At 51.2% G+C, this 14,686-nt stretch overlaps 1 protein-coding gene across 1 annotated transcript; it reads left to right on the plus strand.

Annotated features, from left to right (window-relative positions):
* Positions 1 to 1,462: 1,462 nt before the first annotated feature.
* Positions 1,463 to 14,470, plus strand: unc79 (UNC-79 domain-containing protein). Its single transcript, XM_029112186.1, has 38 exons — positions 1,463 to 1,484; positions 1,817 to 1,937; positions 2,058 to 2,218; positions 2,331 to 2,501; positions 2,600 to 2,994; positions 3,078 to 3,245; positions 3,358 to 3,566; positions 3,692 to 3,843; positions 3,951 to 4,297; positions 4,397 to 4,609; positions 4,712 to 5,272; positions 5,594 to 5,818; positions 5,926 to 5,985; positions 6,122 to 6,423; positions 6,533 to 6,860; positions 6,971 to 7,184; positions 7,310 to 7,492; positions 7,621 to 7,767; positions 7,912 to 8,000; positions 8,131 to 8,538; positions 8,646 to 8,787; positions 8,875 to 9,509; positions 9,657 to 10,165; positions 10,276 to 10,465; positions 10,602 to 10,818; positions 10,923 to 10,997; positions 11,099 to 11,276; positions 11,359 to 11,598; positions 11,710 to 11,822; positions 11,906 to 12,178; positions 12,299 to 12,369; positions 12,458 to 12,592; positions 12,715 to 13,096; positions 13,220 to 13,295; positions 13,402 to 13,487; positions 13,651 to 13,814; positions 13,937 to 14,152; positions 14,246 to 14,470. Exons 1-38 carry the CDS (start codon positions 1,463 to 1,465, stop codon positions 14,468 to 14,470), a joined length of 8,403 nt encoding a protein of 2,800 aa, XP_028968019.1.
* Positions 14,471 to 14,686: the final 216 nt, after the last annotated feature.

The following is a 14,686-nucleotide window of genomic DNA, read 5'->3' on the forward strand; positions in this document are numbered from 1 at the left end:
AAAGAGGCTCGACTCTCGTCGCGGTCTGTGACCGTGGCCGCGATTTTTCGGAGCATTGCGGCAAATGCCGAGAATTTCCGGCTAGAAAGTCGAGCTCTGATCATCAGCAATGGGCGCGAAAAAACCTCTCGAGACTGGTGATGCGTCGAAGGCCCCGAAGAGTCAGTGAGCGATTCTCTGCCTTCGATCGAATAAGAGCGTCCCCTGCTCGACCTGTTTCCCGATGGCACGCCACCCGTTCCAGATCTACCCAAGGTTTGAACGACGATTTGAGCGGATCAAGCAGGCAAGATAAAAACCTACTCGACCCATCAGTACAAGTAGCTCCCCTCGGCGAAATACCAAGCCGTAATGGTCGTCGTTCTCACCTTTGGAATATTCAGCAGCTGAGGAGCTTCGAGCCACGGTTTCCGAGAGCCTCTTGACCGCAACATCTGAGTTCCGAGAATCGTTGAAGGGTGCCACAGCTGGTCAAGATGGGAGCCTCGTATTGCTTGTGAGCGTCATTGCTGCAAATCTGTGTGTTCCTACGTCGCGGGACAGATCGTGACGCCAGCCGTGGTTTCTGAATTCTGATGACATCTGTCGTTTTATCTCCTCAGAGTCGCGACCTCTATTTGCCGAGAATACTGTGATCTTGTGATGGGGAGGGCTGAACGAAGCGTACACACGTTTTCGCTGCTCAAGTCGATTGTTTCCAGCAGGATCAGAATTTTCGGTCGAATCTTCCGATCATGGAGCGCGGTCGTCGAAAACTTCCAGAGGAACACCCTGGGGACGGCATCCCGGGGACCCGCCTCAGAGACTTCTGCTCCATCTACGCATTCTCCCACGATAAACATGGAGCTGAGCAGATGAACTTCCAACTCCGATCCACGAGGGTCTCCGGGATCCATTCTGGATGGGAATAAATGGCCTTTCATGCGAAGGCATCGGATCGGAAGTCATCATGCTTCAATGTCAAGAACATAATCCTTGATCCCGCCAGCGAGAAGCAGAATCGCGTATCAGATTCTCTCCATCAATACCAATAGTCATCAGGCGAGATCGGAACGAAATATAGCGAAAGACCTAAAAGCGCGACCTCGATTCAACCATGGCGAAATATTGATGCTCTCCACGACTCCGCCGTCGGCTGTCTTCCCTCCGAGCGAGTCTCCGAGAGCACGAAGAAGTGAGGTTTCCCTCCTCCGCCTCTTCCCTTCCCGAACCTTTTTCCAAAATGGCTCCCCGAGCTCTCCGCGGAGACGTACATCCCGTCCATTCAATATTTCGAACGTAGATGAAAAGCAGTTGATCAAGTCGACTAGCTTTATTCAATCAATTTTTATGGAGACTTGACATTATCGATGAAAGAAGCAACTGAAAAATACGAAGTCTGCGTAGCAGAGTCAGGCTAAGACTGTGAGCGACTCAGCTTCCCTCGACCCGACGGAAGGATAAACAACGCCAGACATCGAAAATGGGAACCCGTGCGGCAGCCTGTAAGTATATTTCCGACTCCGGGGATTCTCTACGGAACATTCAGGCGGCAAGTGATTGGCCGTGAGCTGCTCGTCCTGACTATGAGCTGAGAGGCAATGGTCTGGTCGAGGTCCGACCAGCTCGGAAAAACAATTGCATGAACACACGATCTCCTGACTCCTGTCCCCTATGGTCACGCGAAGCCGATTTTCGTCGCGACTTGTTACGTTCCCGAGATGGAAGAGAATCTACGAATGGGGTCGCAGAAACAAGCTTACTCGCGCCCAAGCGAGGCTTCTGAGCAGGCTAAAGAGGAGTTAATTCATACAACAGAGAGTCCCTTCGATTTCAGTTACGGCTAAGATCAAGAACCTGCAGGAATTTCACACGCGTATACTGTACGGTTTACCGCCGCCACCTTCCGGAGTCGACGTCGCTAATACCCTGAAATACTTCTCGCTCACACTTCTTAGGCAAGTTCAGGAAACCTTCTGATTCGGAAATTTGGACTCCATGTCATCGCGAGGATGTACGCTCAGGAGGTTTCTCGTAATCGAGTGAGGCTCGCCCTTCTAATTATACCGCCATTCCAGCGTGCTCAAGGATGTTCCAACGATTCCCCTCGAAATGTTGCGCTCAGCTGAGAAAGACCATGCGCGCATCAGCCTTTTCCCGAGCCTCGACTATAAGGCACTGTACAATGCGCTGGTCCAACTCGTTGATTGCGTACCTCTAGTTACATGCGGGGCACACGGTCAGTATTCTCCCTCCTCCCGTACAACGTACGTGGATGCCTCCGGGATGGAAAACTTGAAAGACGTATGAATGAGACCTAATGAAATTGTTTTTGTTCTTTCCCCTTGCAGTTTTGGGCCAGACGATTCTCAACACGATGGCATGCCTCGTGCCCTTCTTAGAACACGAATTTATGGATACGCTTGGCTATATTGTGGCATCGGCGCTTGCGAATTTTCCTGCCAGTCTTCACAAAGACATCGTTGATTTGCTTTGCAATCATTTGCTCCCGGTCACGATAAGTGAGCATTCCAACCGAATTTCATGGTCAACTAGTAAGTTTTTCCGCGACTCGCGATCTCGTTCGATAACGCTAAGCGCTGAACGTCATCTGCTTCAGCGAACTACTCTGTGGGTTGTGGAAATGAGCCGGAGGTGCCCGACTACGCCAATCTGTCGGTCGCCAGCGTTATCATGCTGGTATTCCAATACACCGACAATATGGCTCATCAGGCTCAACTGCTCGAGTGTCTCCTGTCGCTTAAAAAGGACATCGTCAAAGACCTTTTGTGCGTGATAGCGCATGGTACGGCCAAAGCGCGCCATCCTGCCGTGGAGATGCTGTTCCACTACTGGCCCACACTAAATCCGACGCTCAGAGATAAGAAATTCGCGCCGCCGTCTGGACTCGGGGGAAGCGGTAGTTCTGCAAGTGGAGTCATCCAATGGAAGGCGCAGCAGTGTCAGATGGAGAACTGCATCGGGGCGGCCACCGGGAATAATCAAGCGATAAAGGTAGAGCCCAGCAGGTTTCCCACTCGCTCATCCATCGATCGCTTTCGACGTCTCGGAACGGATAAAATATGCCTCCGTTTCAGATCTGTCTTGATCATTCGGTGTCAATCTCATCCGGTGAGCGCCCTCCTCCGCTGTACGTCTGCCAGGCATGTTCCGATCTGATTCAGGGTGAACACGCCAACGCCAACTCCTTCTTGCAGCCTTGTCTGCTACCCCTGAACGAGATATCGCTACAGTGCGAAAACAAAGTACGCAGAAACTTCCATCGATCGGTCATCATGATATCAACGGGGATGAACCCATCCCAGCTGTGCTCGATCATGAGTCATGAGGTGTCATAAAGTCAGACCCTATTCACAGACCTGCGCAAGCAAGGACAAGACGGCAACAAGCACATGCTTCTCGACAGAGTGCGCCTCCACGAACGGCAACCGACCTACCAGGCTATGCGGGCTCTGTACTCACCTAAAGCACCCAGTAGGGCACAACCACGTAATTCATCGAAACATACCAAGTCCCTGGTCGATGGACACCGAAACGCAAATGTTCTTCGTTGAGGCTGTTGTAAGGTCAGTGGAGAGTCACGACACCACGATCCCGATCGGGAAGCATGTCCGGAAGTCAGCTCCAGAGAGCCGATCTTAAGGGAAGTCGGCTCGTTGTTTACCCCGTTGGTGGAATCTCTTGTTTGCAGTTTACTGAAGGAAGCTCAACCAAGCAACGAGAAAGGATCTAAAGATTCTACATCAGTGGATCGACGAGCCGGTGTTACTCTACAGAGTAACGAAGGTGAAGAAAGCTCTGAGCGCTTAGCCCAGGAGGAGAGACAATTGCTTAGTAGATATGGTGAGTTTGCTTCCGATGAGCAGCGAGGAGCGTTAGAATATCCGGAACGAATGTCCCCTTCCGATCCTTGTTCCCAAAAATAATGAGCGACTCAACCCCTTGCTCAGGAATTTGGCTTCTTGTCGGTCTGTGTACTCCCGAGGACAAAACACCTCCGGACGCGCTGGGTCGATTACTCGGAATGCTCTTCCAATGGTTCCATTATACCGCCTGCTTACCTGACGACCAGACTGGCAATTCCTTGGAACGCCTGAAAACGGAATACATCAACGGCTGGCTGATGGACATCGTACGTACGCATTTTGAAGTGTTCGTCTCGTGTTTGCTGCCTCATCCGGCCGAATATGCCCAGGTGGGCGGCCACTGGGACGTGTGGCCCTCTCAGACAGATCATATAAAAGAGGGCTTCAGGACGCTTTTGTGCCTCGTTCCCTACGACATAATAAACCGGCAGGTGAGTACATTCGCTTGGCGGAGAATCGCCGTCCCTTCCGCTAATTACCACTCACCAGTCTTCAAATATATCGTTGTCCTAACGTGAATGATCCTACAGGTCTGGGAGTTCATCATGCCCTATTGGATGGAAGCATTTCGATTCGAAATCCCGGAGGCTGAACTTGCGGAGTTGAAGATCTTACTCAGCAAAGTTCTCGATCCTGATCTGAGTCCATTGGGTTTCGAAATCAAGCAAATGTACAGCTTTCTCACACAACGTTTCGAATGTACCACCGCGAGAGTTCAGGAGCAAGCCCTGTTCTGGCTTCAAGTGAGTCTTGAGGCGAATGCGGGTATGCGGGTTGAAATCAATCACGAATGGGGTCGCAGAAGCCAGGGGAACGAACGAAAATGGATCTCTTTCGCCTTGCAGATAATTACACAACTCGAAGTCCCAGTTCCGCTCAGTCTCCTGTTCTCCATGTTCAAACAAGGTATCGAGGCTCTCAAGAAGAGCCACGAAGAATCGGCATCCCTTGAGGAAAGCAGCGGGGCAAACCAGCCTACACCAAAGTTCCATCCAGTGCGCCAGGATACGACCGGAACAATGCTCTCCAGTTTGGGTCTCGACGGTCTACCCTCTAGCTGCTTTCCACAAGACCTTGTTCCCGAAGAGAAACCCGACGGAGAAGTCCACATCAGCTGCCACATTCTCATGCTCGACATCTTGATAAAGCAGCTCGAGCTGCAAGAGCTGAACAGCCACAGGGGTCTGAACACGAAGGAAAGCAAGGAAATACAGATCCTCATCCGAGAAATGCTCATTTGTGAATGGACGAGAACCCACGACTGCACGCCACCGTCCACAGAAGAGACGGGGACGCAGGTGGTCGATCTTGGATGCGTCAACTGCGAACTCAACTCCATCTGGTTCCAGTTGGCGCTGTCGCTCATCGAGTTTATCTGCCCCGTCATGGAGGTTGCCATGGCAGATGTGAGTGGACGAGGTCGCGATAGCTCGGGCCTCTACCAACCTATATGTCTTTCGCAGTGGCTTGCAACCCCCTCTCGGCGCCCGGGGCGGTCAACGAAAGTTTAGAATTTCTGGACGCGATCAACCAAAATGCCGCCCCTGTCAGATTACTTTTCGAGAGAAATTCCGCAAAATAGCCGTTTTTTTCAATGTCGAACCCGGAAATGCCGCCCTCTCGATAGTGCCGCCCGGGGCGGACCGCTCCCAAACCCCGCCCCCCGGAGCACCCTACTGGTCGTTCGAGATCGACCTAATCGCTGACACCGTATCGCTCCTTCACAGATTCCAGGCGACCACGCCCCCGCCCCCAGAACACCGAAAGATCAGCACCCCTCGTCGGGGAGTGGCTCGGAGAGGCACAGATCGATGACAAAGAAAGATAAAGACAAAGAATTCGTTGCGATAGACATTGATGAGCCAACGCCTCCAGTAGCCGGCGCTATCCTTCATACTGCCCAAGTCACCGACGTAACAGGAGAGGTCGTGGCAGCCCTGCCGCAAGAGCAGGTGAGCATGTTTGTATTTCACGTGAATTTCATTCGAACAGGACCCGACCGACACAGGGATGGCATTGGTCTATGAGATTCTCTTCGAAGGAAGAAAATATCTTCCAGGTCATGAGAGCGATAGCAACAGCTGTAACTCTAACAGAAGACGACGTGCCCGAAGCTAAAGTAAGAACCCGACCTTCTCTCGATATCCGTCATCTACGGATAGTACTTAACCCGATCGAGGTTTCGCGAGTAATTGTTCCCGAGAACGAGAACCTTATCGATGCATTCTCGTCGAGCACGTTCATTTTTCTCCCAGGTGACTGTGGCCGCAGCCATGCTGTTGGACGAAAATGACAAGCAAGTTCCAGTGACGGAGGACAGTGATTTCTGGGTGACGAGTCAGGGGAAGTTCAAGATCAACATCGATGAACTGCCGCCCCATCTCTCCCTGGTGTTTCACCTGCTGCAGGAAATGACTCGGCCGCTGAACACGGACGTGATGTACCATCTTCTGCATTGTCTCAAGCTCCTATGTCTCCACGCAGAAGTTCTGAACAAGGCTGCGCATGATCATCGCGGCTTCCTTCTGTGGTGTCAAGAAAATCTCTTGGTGGTCAAGTGAGTTCCCGTCCGGGCAAATCAGTCCCTTGGAACCGTAATTTGTCGCAAGAGATGCTTTCACTTAGCTTCCTCCGATTGAATTGGAATCATGTCTGGCGAATTACAGCCTATGGAAACTACTGCAAGCAGAGTGCTCACAGATCGCAAGACTGTGTGTTCCACTGCTCCTCCACTGCGTCACACTGCCATCCGGAATGGACCAATTCTGGAAACACGTGGAGAAAGATTTCCACTCCGACTCGTGGTTGGACCGCTTTTCGGCAGTGGAAAAAGTTACAATGATTGGACACTTCATGGAGCCAGCGACTGTTCGGAACAGTCCACTCCTACAATCGTCTCTGGCCAATGCTTTCTGCTACCTCAGCCACAGCATGGACGATATCAATGCGGCGGTCGCGCAGCGGGCACTGCTGTGTCTGGACACAATCAAAACGGTGAGTCCGACATTCCGAGGCGCGCGCTGCCTTGGCCGAGATGCGGACGGCTGGATCTCGCAGGAAACTTCGCGGTTCTTGAAGGCTAGAGACGTGAACCTCATCCACAGGTGTCCCTGAAACTATTCATTTGGTGCCTGGAAGCCCAATTCGACACGGTGGTCGTGGACCGACCTATGATCCTGCAGACAATTTTCCAACTGTTCAGTCACTTTTCCGAGCGCCGTTTCTTGTCTTGGGACTTTTTCCTAAACAGGTTCGACGCCTTATTCATGGAAGTACAACTTGTCATGGAACGAAACGGAGAAATATCCTACACGAGAGGTACGACTGTGACTGTCCCGCCTATCCTCTAGATCTTTCGTCCTCCGCTCACTCATCGTCTCCGATGCTAAAAAGAGGTCCGTTTCCCTCTACTAATCTGCTTCATGCCTCTCTCTCCGGACTAGATCTGAAAAACAGCAACAAGAGCAGCGAGGTCTTCCAGCGCAAACTGTCCCGCGCTCAAGAAGCTCTCTCGTTCACGAAGATCAATCGAAGTCTCACTTCAAGCTTTGCAACTAAATACCCCTATAAGAGAACTATGTCTGCCCCAGGACTTCTACGCTTTTCTGATCCCAAAGTCCAGCATGGTAAAAACGGATGGCTCCGATAACATATTTTTCCTCATTGCAATTCCCCTCTCAAGACCATCTCACTGATATCAACCCATGGGGTCGAGGGATCTCCGAAACCTATAATTTAGTCGGTACTTCCGCAGATAAAGAGAAGATCCATAGTAGACAGTCGTCAGCGCCAGTCCTGAAGAGAAAGAGCTCGCGTCTCTCGACGGGCCCTGCAGCCGGAATGGCGCTTGTGATGGCGGCTACTATTCCTACTCAACATTTCCCCAACAGTTTCTTCCAAGGTCTGTAGCCCTAGACTGTTTGATGGGTCCCAGCTCTCCCGATGAAAATCATTCGCGGAATATATTTTCTAATCCTTCCAATTATATTCCCCGAATGGGATTCGACCGAGATCAGGGTCTTGACCCTCTTGTTCCTGATTTTAGGAGATCCTAGTCAGAAAGAAGCGGCGGAAGAGAAACACTTTCTGCAAGTCATGCAGCGGACTCTTGAGAACGATGATCTCAATGACCAGGTGAGCGGGCGACACGTCGCGTCGTCAACGTAACGTCTGAATTATTATGATTCATGGTTCCCATTATGTTTGGGCTCTCGCTCCCGTATAGCATGTCGACATCGAGACTGACTCGTGATGACATTTTCAGGATACCCTTCACATGTTAGTGTTCGTATTCCTGGAGTTCCTCTCCCGACCAGACCCCTCACATCCTACCGAAGAGAAGACGATGGTCAGATCGCATTCCATCGTTTTAACCCATCTCAACATGTTGATGGGCTACGGAATGCAAGACCGGCACTTCATCATCAACCCGAACCGCTTGCGGGTGTCGGCCGTCTTCAACGCATTCTTGTCGCAAATAGCAAGAGTTCTCGACCTCAATCACTCTATGGGGAACGTTCTCATGTCAACAGTGATGGCCGTTCTGCTTTACTGTCCTGCACCCCAGAGGCACAGTTTCAACGCGGGAGCCCACCCTCGTTATTCTCTTTGGTCACTCGATTTTAGTCAGAGACGATCGTGGCTCATGTCAGTGCTCGTCATCCTGTATAAGGTGAGTGACCGCTGAGGCGCAGGGAATAAATTCTGTTGATTTCTTACGGGAGGCTTCGGATTCTCTGCGGCATTCCAGTCGGATTCTGATGCGTCGCCGAATTACAGTTTGACTACGAATCTCCGCCGCTGTCGCGTCAGGTCAAACACCTGGTGCATATCATTCTGAATACATTGCAAGCTCACAACCATCTCTGTAGAAACGTAACCGATCCGTCCGTTTTCGGTCCAGTGTCATCCATCTCCCGAGGTAGGATATCCTCCGTTCGGAGAGAGTTCGCCTCTTCCAGGACAAGACCCATGCTTAAAACTTTTCGAAAAGTCTCTATCGTTGCAGACCTCATGAGTAGTGAACTGAGCACTGCGGCATCGGGTGGTGACTTGAGTGGCGTACTTCAAAACGAAGAAAACGCAATAGCTGCAACGACACTCGGAAACGAGGCGGGGAGTCTAAGTGACAGCAAACTATCAACGTCTGCAGGATCATCTTCAGGGACCAGTCAGGGCTACGTCCACAAGCCACTCTCTAGACTAGACGCTCACGACCCTTCCAAACCTCATCCCTTAAGGTTGACCGGCTCATCGCTACAACGAGACAGCGAGGAGCAAACGGAGCCCGAGCAGGAACTCGAGGCCATTCCCGAATCGCCCAAGTCCGACGAGGGTTCCAATGAAGTTCAAGAACTCCAGCTGTCGGCCACCCTCGTCGAGCAAGCCGTGCTTCGCGTCGTCAAGGACGCACCGCCTGGAAGTATGCAGCTTACGATAATCGAACCGACTTCGAAAGAGAGCGTGCAGCAGAATATAATCGTCAAAGAAGCGTCACAAACCGAAGCGCAATCGGCCATTTCGATAACGATTGAGGAAAGAGAAGAACGAAACCATGCCACACCGATAAGCCTTTCCGTCTCCGAAAAAGAACCCGATTTGAAAGACACCGCGGAAAAAAGCTCCTCCGAGCCCATGGAAAAGGTAATTGAGCGAATCCCGCTCGGACGAATTCTCTGTTTGGTGATTATTTTCTTCGATGCTTCAGGCCAGACTGGCGAGCTTCAGCTGATCCCTCGTCTTCTTCCCGCTTTGAGGCTCTTGACTTAGATGTTCTTTGTTTCCTTCGAGAAGCAGGCTTTAGAAGATGAGTCCGCACGCAGTAGCAGCGTCGTAGCCGCCGGCAAAAAACGTGAGGAGAGTATGAACGAGCCGAAGAAGCCTGAAGCTCCGGTACAGAAGTTTTTCGCTCCGCCACAGCTGCAGGACCAGGAACAGCAGGAGCGGGACGGGAAAAAAGAGCTGCTTTCCGGCCAGCGATCGCTAGACATCTACACTGGGAGTCATGGGACCGCTACGGCCGCTGGCCTAGGCTCCAGTCACGTCCGAGAAAAGGAGTTCGTCTATAGGACGCGGTCAGAGCAGACCCCCGCGCCGATGCCGTCTCTTCCGTGCGTTGAACGGCTTCTGCCAATTGGTCCCCAGCCTGTAGCCAAATTAGATAGGTCAGACAGAGACCGAAGGTTTCCCTTCGATGCGAACGTGAGGCTCACTCAAGTACTCATGCCGAGAAGCGCTGGATCCAGCATAGAGATTCCCTCACTAGAACGACTATTGCCGGTCGGTCCTATGCCTACTAGGTGAGTGTTCGCCTTGTTGTCAATGGCTTCAACCACGGGCTCTCTCGACGTTCATCCGCGCTGATGCCTCATCTGATAATGGGATTGTTCCTCTTCCATGAATTCCACAGACGAGAGGGAGACTCCCATGGTCGCAGTGTCCCGGGTTCTCCCGCGAGACAGAGGCTCGGCAACCAAACGGCCCCGTCAGGCTCGACAATAAGCCTAGGACCAGGACCTTTCAGAGACCACAGCACTGCGAAAGACGACCTGCCGCTGACGGATATTGCAATCAAGGATGGAAATACTGCAGAAATCGTAGTAAGCGAACGTGGTTCTCAGCTTAGAGATTTGGTTTAGCTTCCCCCCCGCCCCGCGTTGGGCTTCCGGAGTCTAACTGCGGATTCGGAGCTCGTGTCTCCCGACCAAAATCAAACAATATATACATTCTTCTCAGGACACTTCATTCATCGTTGAGCCGTCGACCCTCACTACCGTTCAGGCCGAAATCATATCCGCTGGTGAGACCACGAAGACGAAAGATCAACTCGAACGAAATCAAACATTCGAAAAAGACGCTGACTCCAAGAACAAGAAAAACGAAAAGAAAAAGGAGAAGGATGATGATCGCAGAAAAGAGAAGCAGGAGAAAGACGACAAGAAAGAGAAGAAAGGTTTGTGACAACCCTCGAATTTTCATAGAGAGCCGGTGGTTATTGGAATCCGTCATGTTCGAGCCTCTCGACGATGGTTAACCCATCGATTATTCTCGTTCCAGAAAAATCCGTAACTTTATCTCAAGACGAATCGAAATCCGCTGGACTGACCGTCCCCGATGAAGAAGATAATAAAGGTTTGAATCAGCGGCGCATAATGCGGGAACCTTCATTCCGATGAAGCAAAACTCCACTGATAAGAAACTCCGAAACGATTCACGGCAAACGCATTCCACAGGTAGTCACATCGAAGAAAGCAAATCGAAGCTCCATTACAAGCAACGAAAGCAACGACGAGCAGCCGAAGACGCCCAGAGGAAGAACGATGCAAAATCAGCTGCCCAACTGAGACGATCACGAAAAATCAACGAGGTCAACTTCCAGTCTCAACCGAATACTTCTGGAACGGCAAAAAGGTATAGCCGAATTGGCGAGCGCTTCTCGCGGAGAGAACTTCCGGACGAGAAACTAGGAACCACTAATCGGGACTCATTGCAGGTCGAGCTCCGTTTCGTCATCGAGTGTTCCGCGTCCTGCCGATGATATCGTTCTGGATCGGTGCTCGGACTGTGGAGCGATAATCGAGCATTACGCCCACGACGAAATCGGTCTATGCATTGTGGCGTTGGCGACTTACATTCATAGAGAACCGTCTTTGGCCGCTCCCATCATGCCCGACATGCTTCGAGTTGTCGCAAAAATAGCCCAGCAATATTTTTATGCTTGGCAGAGTGAGAGGTGAGTCTCGAATTGAGGCTTCAAGAACACAAGAGATCGGAAAACCGCAGAACACGCTGCACTAGGCTAGGTCATTCGCAGAGCTATAATGCTGATCCTTTCATCCCACAGCAACATGCACTTGCCCGGAGGATGCAATAGCGTGGCTTGCCAATTCATCCGATGTACCTTGCATCGTCTTTCAGCAAACGGGATATTCATACAGATATTCCAAGGACATTTTGGTGAGCTCATCCCATACGACTCGGCGCGAGCCTCAGTTCCGCACCCTCTTCGAGCTCCTCGTTAATTTTGACCATGCTTCCAGATCGAGACTTCTTCAAGGTACTAGCTTCATGTCTAGCGGATTTCAACGAACTGAATCAACTGCAGCCTCTGATCACTCTGGTGGAGGATCTCAACGAACGCAAACAGCTCTGTCGCGAGCAAACTTTGCACACTCTAACGAACGTAGCAACGTACCTGGAAGCACTCCTACCCGCGGACAGCAATGTCAGCCATTGGTCAACGTTTCTTCCTCACCTTGATACTCTCTTGAGAAGAGTCATACTCATTCTGAGCCCCTTACAACAAACGTCTGGTAGGTGGGGCGACTCGATCGGCGCGCACAAATATTTTCCCCGCATGCTATCTCTCTCTGTCTTATGCCCGAGCGCATGTGATGAAAGAAACCCGATGAAGTGTCGATAATTACCCGCAGGCGGAAACACGTTGAACACTTCGGTGGCATCCCTGAGTTGTCTGCTACGCATAATGACTTCGATACTTAAGGTTAGTCCTTCTGCTGAAAAATTTTCTCCTATCCCGCAAAGCATATCCCTCAATCGGAGCGTTTAGTCAAAAGCGAAATTCACTGCAGGCTCCCGGAATAAACGCGTGTAAAACCATCCTGGAACCATTCTCCAAAATCCTGAGTCACGCCATCGAACATTCGATTGTGGGCTATCACCAGGTTTTGGAGCTCTGTCATCTCTGTTACAGAAATATGCAACGAGTGAGTAGGAACGACCCTGACGTTCTCGGTACTGACAGTTTATTCCCTTCCGGGGAGCCCATGTGAGCACCGGAAAAGGCGAAGGAGGAATAAGAGGAAATTCAGGAAAAAAATCTTTCCAGGACCGAGACAAGAACTTGTTGACGAGGACTGTCGTATTCGAACTGGTTCAGGCGCTCAAGTTCAAAGTGTCCATACCCGACGAGAACCTCCTCATGCTCGTTCAATTCGTCTTGCAAGACGCCGGCGGTGCTCTGTGCCCGAATGTCATCCTGGACGACTCACCGCTGATGCATGAACTGCAGACGAGTCAATACAATACCAACGCGGCCGATTGTCTCCGAGCGAACCTCGCGGACGCCATAGAATTCTTGGCAGATGTGCATACGCTCAGCCGCGTCAAGAGCAATTTCCATGGCACGACGAGTCGGCTGAACGAGGAAACTTTGGGTGGTCAGCTGAAGGCTGGCGTCTCCCAATACCTCGCGCTGGAAATCACCAGAGGTAGGGCGTTGAACAAATACTCTATCTGTTTCACATTCCGAAGATTTTTCCGGAAGCGTCGCGGGACATCCTCTCGAGACTTTCCTGTGAACTCATCCTTTCTTCCCCCGATCCCTTCCCCAGTTAACGGTAGGGACAACAGAGCCATTAGCAAATACCTTCCCTGGCTGTACAATCCCCCCAACGCAGCGCAACAAGGGTGAGTGGGATTGGAGCGCCGAGTCGTGCCTCCGGAGCGGTATCGATCGAAATAGGAATGTAGAACGCGGATCATCATAGCAATATCTAAGACGATCAATTCACAGGCCGAAGGAATTCTCCGATTGCGTGGCCCATATACGACTCCTTTCCTGGATTCTCGTCGGAGCTCTCACACACTCTGCGTTACTAGGTGGGCAAAGCTCGAGGTTCTAGCGCTTTTCCGAAATTCGGATGCCGTCGAAGCAAATGATAAGAACACTGTCTCTATTCCGTCTGGTTCGAAATAGCGAGCTCGATCCGATAGTTATTTTGTCTTTGAAGTCCCAAATGAACTGTTCCCAATCCTCCTGCAGGTGGTCAGCACAGCCACTCGACAATAACGTGCCAGCCAATACCACTCGAAGCGAATGCTCATATCGCAGACCACATCCAAGTGGTCCTCGCAGGTTTCTTCGAGCAATCGAAGGCCTGCATTCTCCACATGTCTTCGCTATTTCATGCGTTCATTCTGTGCCAGGTAAATCCCGAGTAGGGTGCCCGTCGAGAAAATGAATACTGATCGAGTCAGATCGAGCTTCTAGACTCATGCATATATCATCCCGATTACGAGAGCATACATTAAGAGAAACTTCGTCGCAGCTATGGACCATGTACTGCGAACACATGGTTTCACTCAATCCACCCGGATCTGAGCAGAATACCACGTGCACCCTGGTCCTCACGGACTTCTGGATAAAAGTCACTCCTGGGGTCCTGCAGGTGGTCTGCAATCCCAAGCTGACCGATATGGTCAGCCTTCATTTCCTCACCTTGATGGAGGCTCTGATGGAATGCAATTCCACAGTGTTGGCTCGGGTACTCGTCCCATCTATTATATGAAGAGGCTGGCTCGCTAACATGTCATCGCCGATATCAAAAGACTGAATTGTGTTTTGCCCGATGTTCCAGTTGCTTCCCATGTGGACTCCGGCCCTTTATTCGTTCCAAGGCCAAATACCGAATCAGCTCCGAGTGCGGCTCCAGGCGTGTCTCGATTGGGTTCCCCCGCTCCAAACTCGGGAAGAAGCTGCCTTCGTGTCAACAACTTTCCTGAAGTGGCTGCAACGCCTCCAATTCAAAATGGGTCAAATCGAACAACAGTCGTCTACTGCGACTCAATTCTACTCCTTGTAAATTATCCATCTGGACTATATGAATATTCGGATCCTGTTCGAACTCGCTCTCTGAGAGGGAGCTCTCGGCGCGTGAAAGACTGGGATGCGATCGAGCCGCGATAATCCATCCCTGACCCACTGTCGCTGACATAAGGAAGATCTTTTACTGAGGGAACGGGAGACTTGAGCTAATATTTATTCATGCCTGTTGGAAATCAATCCGAGCCGCTTCCAA

This window comes from Galendromus occidentalis, unplaced genomic scaffold, assembly GCF_000255335.2.
Source record: "Galendromus occidentalis unplaced genomic scaffold, Mocc_1.1 scf7180000077485, whole genome shotgun sequence".
NCBI lineage: Eukaryota > Metazoa > Arthropoda > Arachnida > Mesostigmata > Phytoseiidae > Galendromus > Galendromus occidentalis.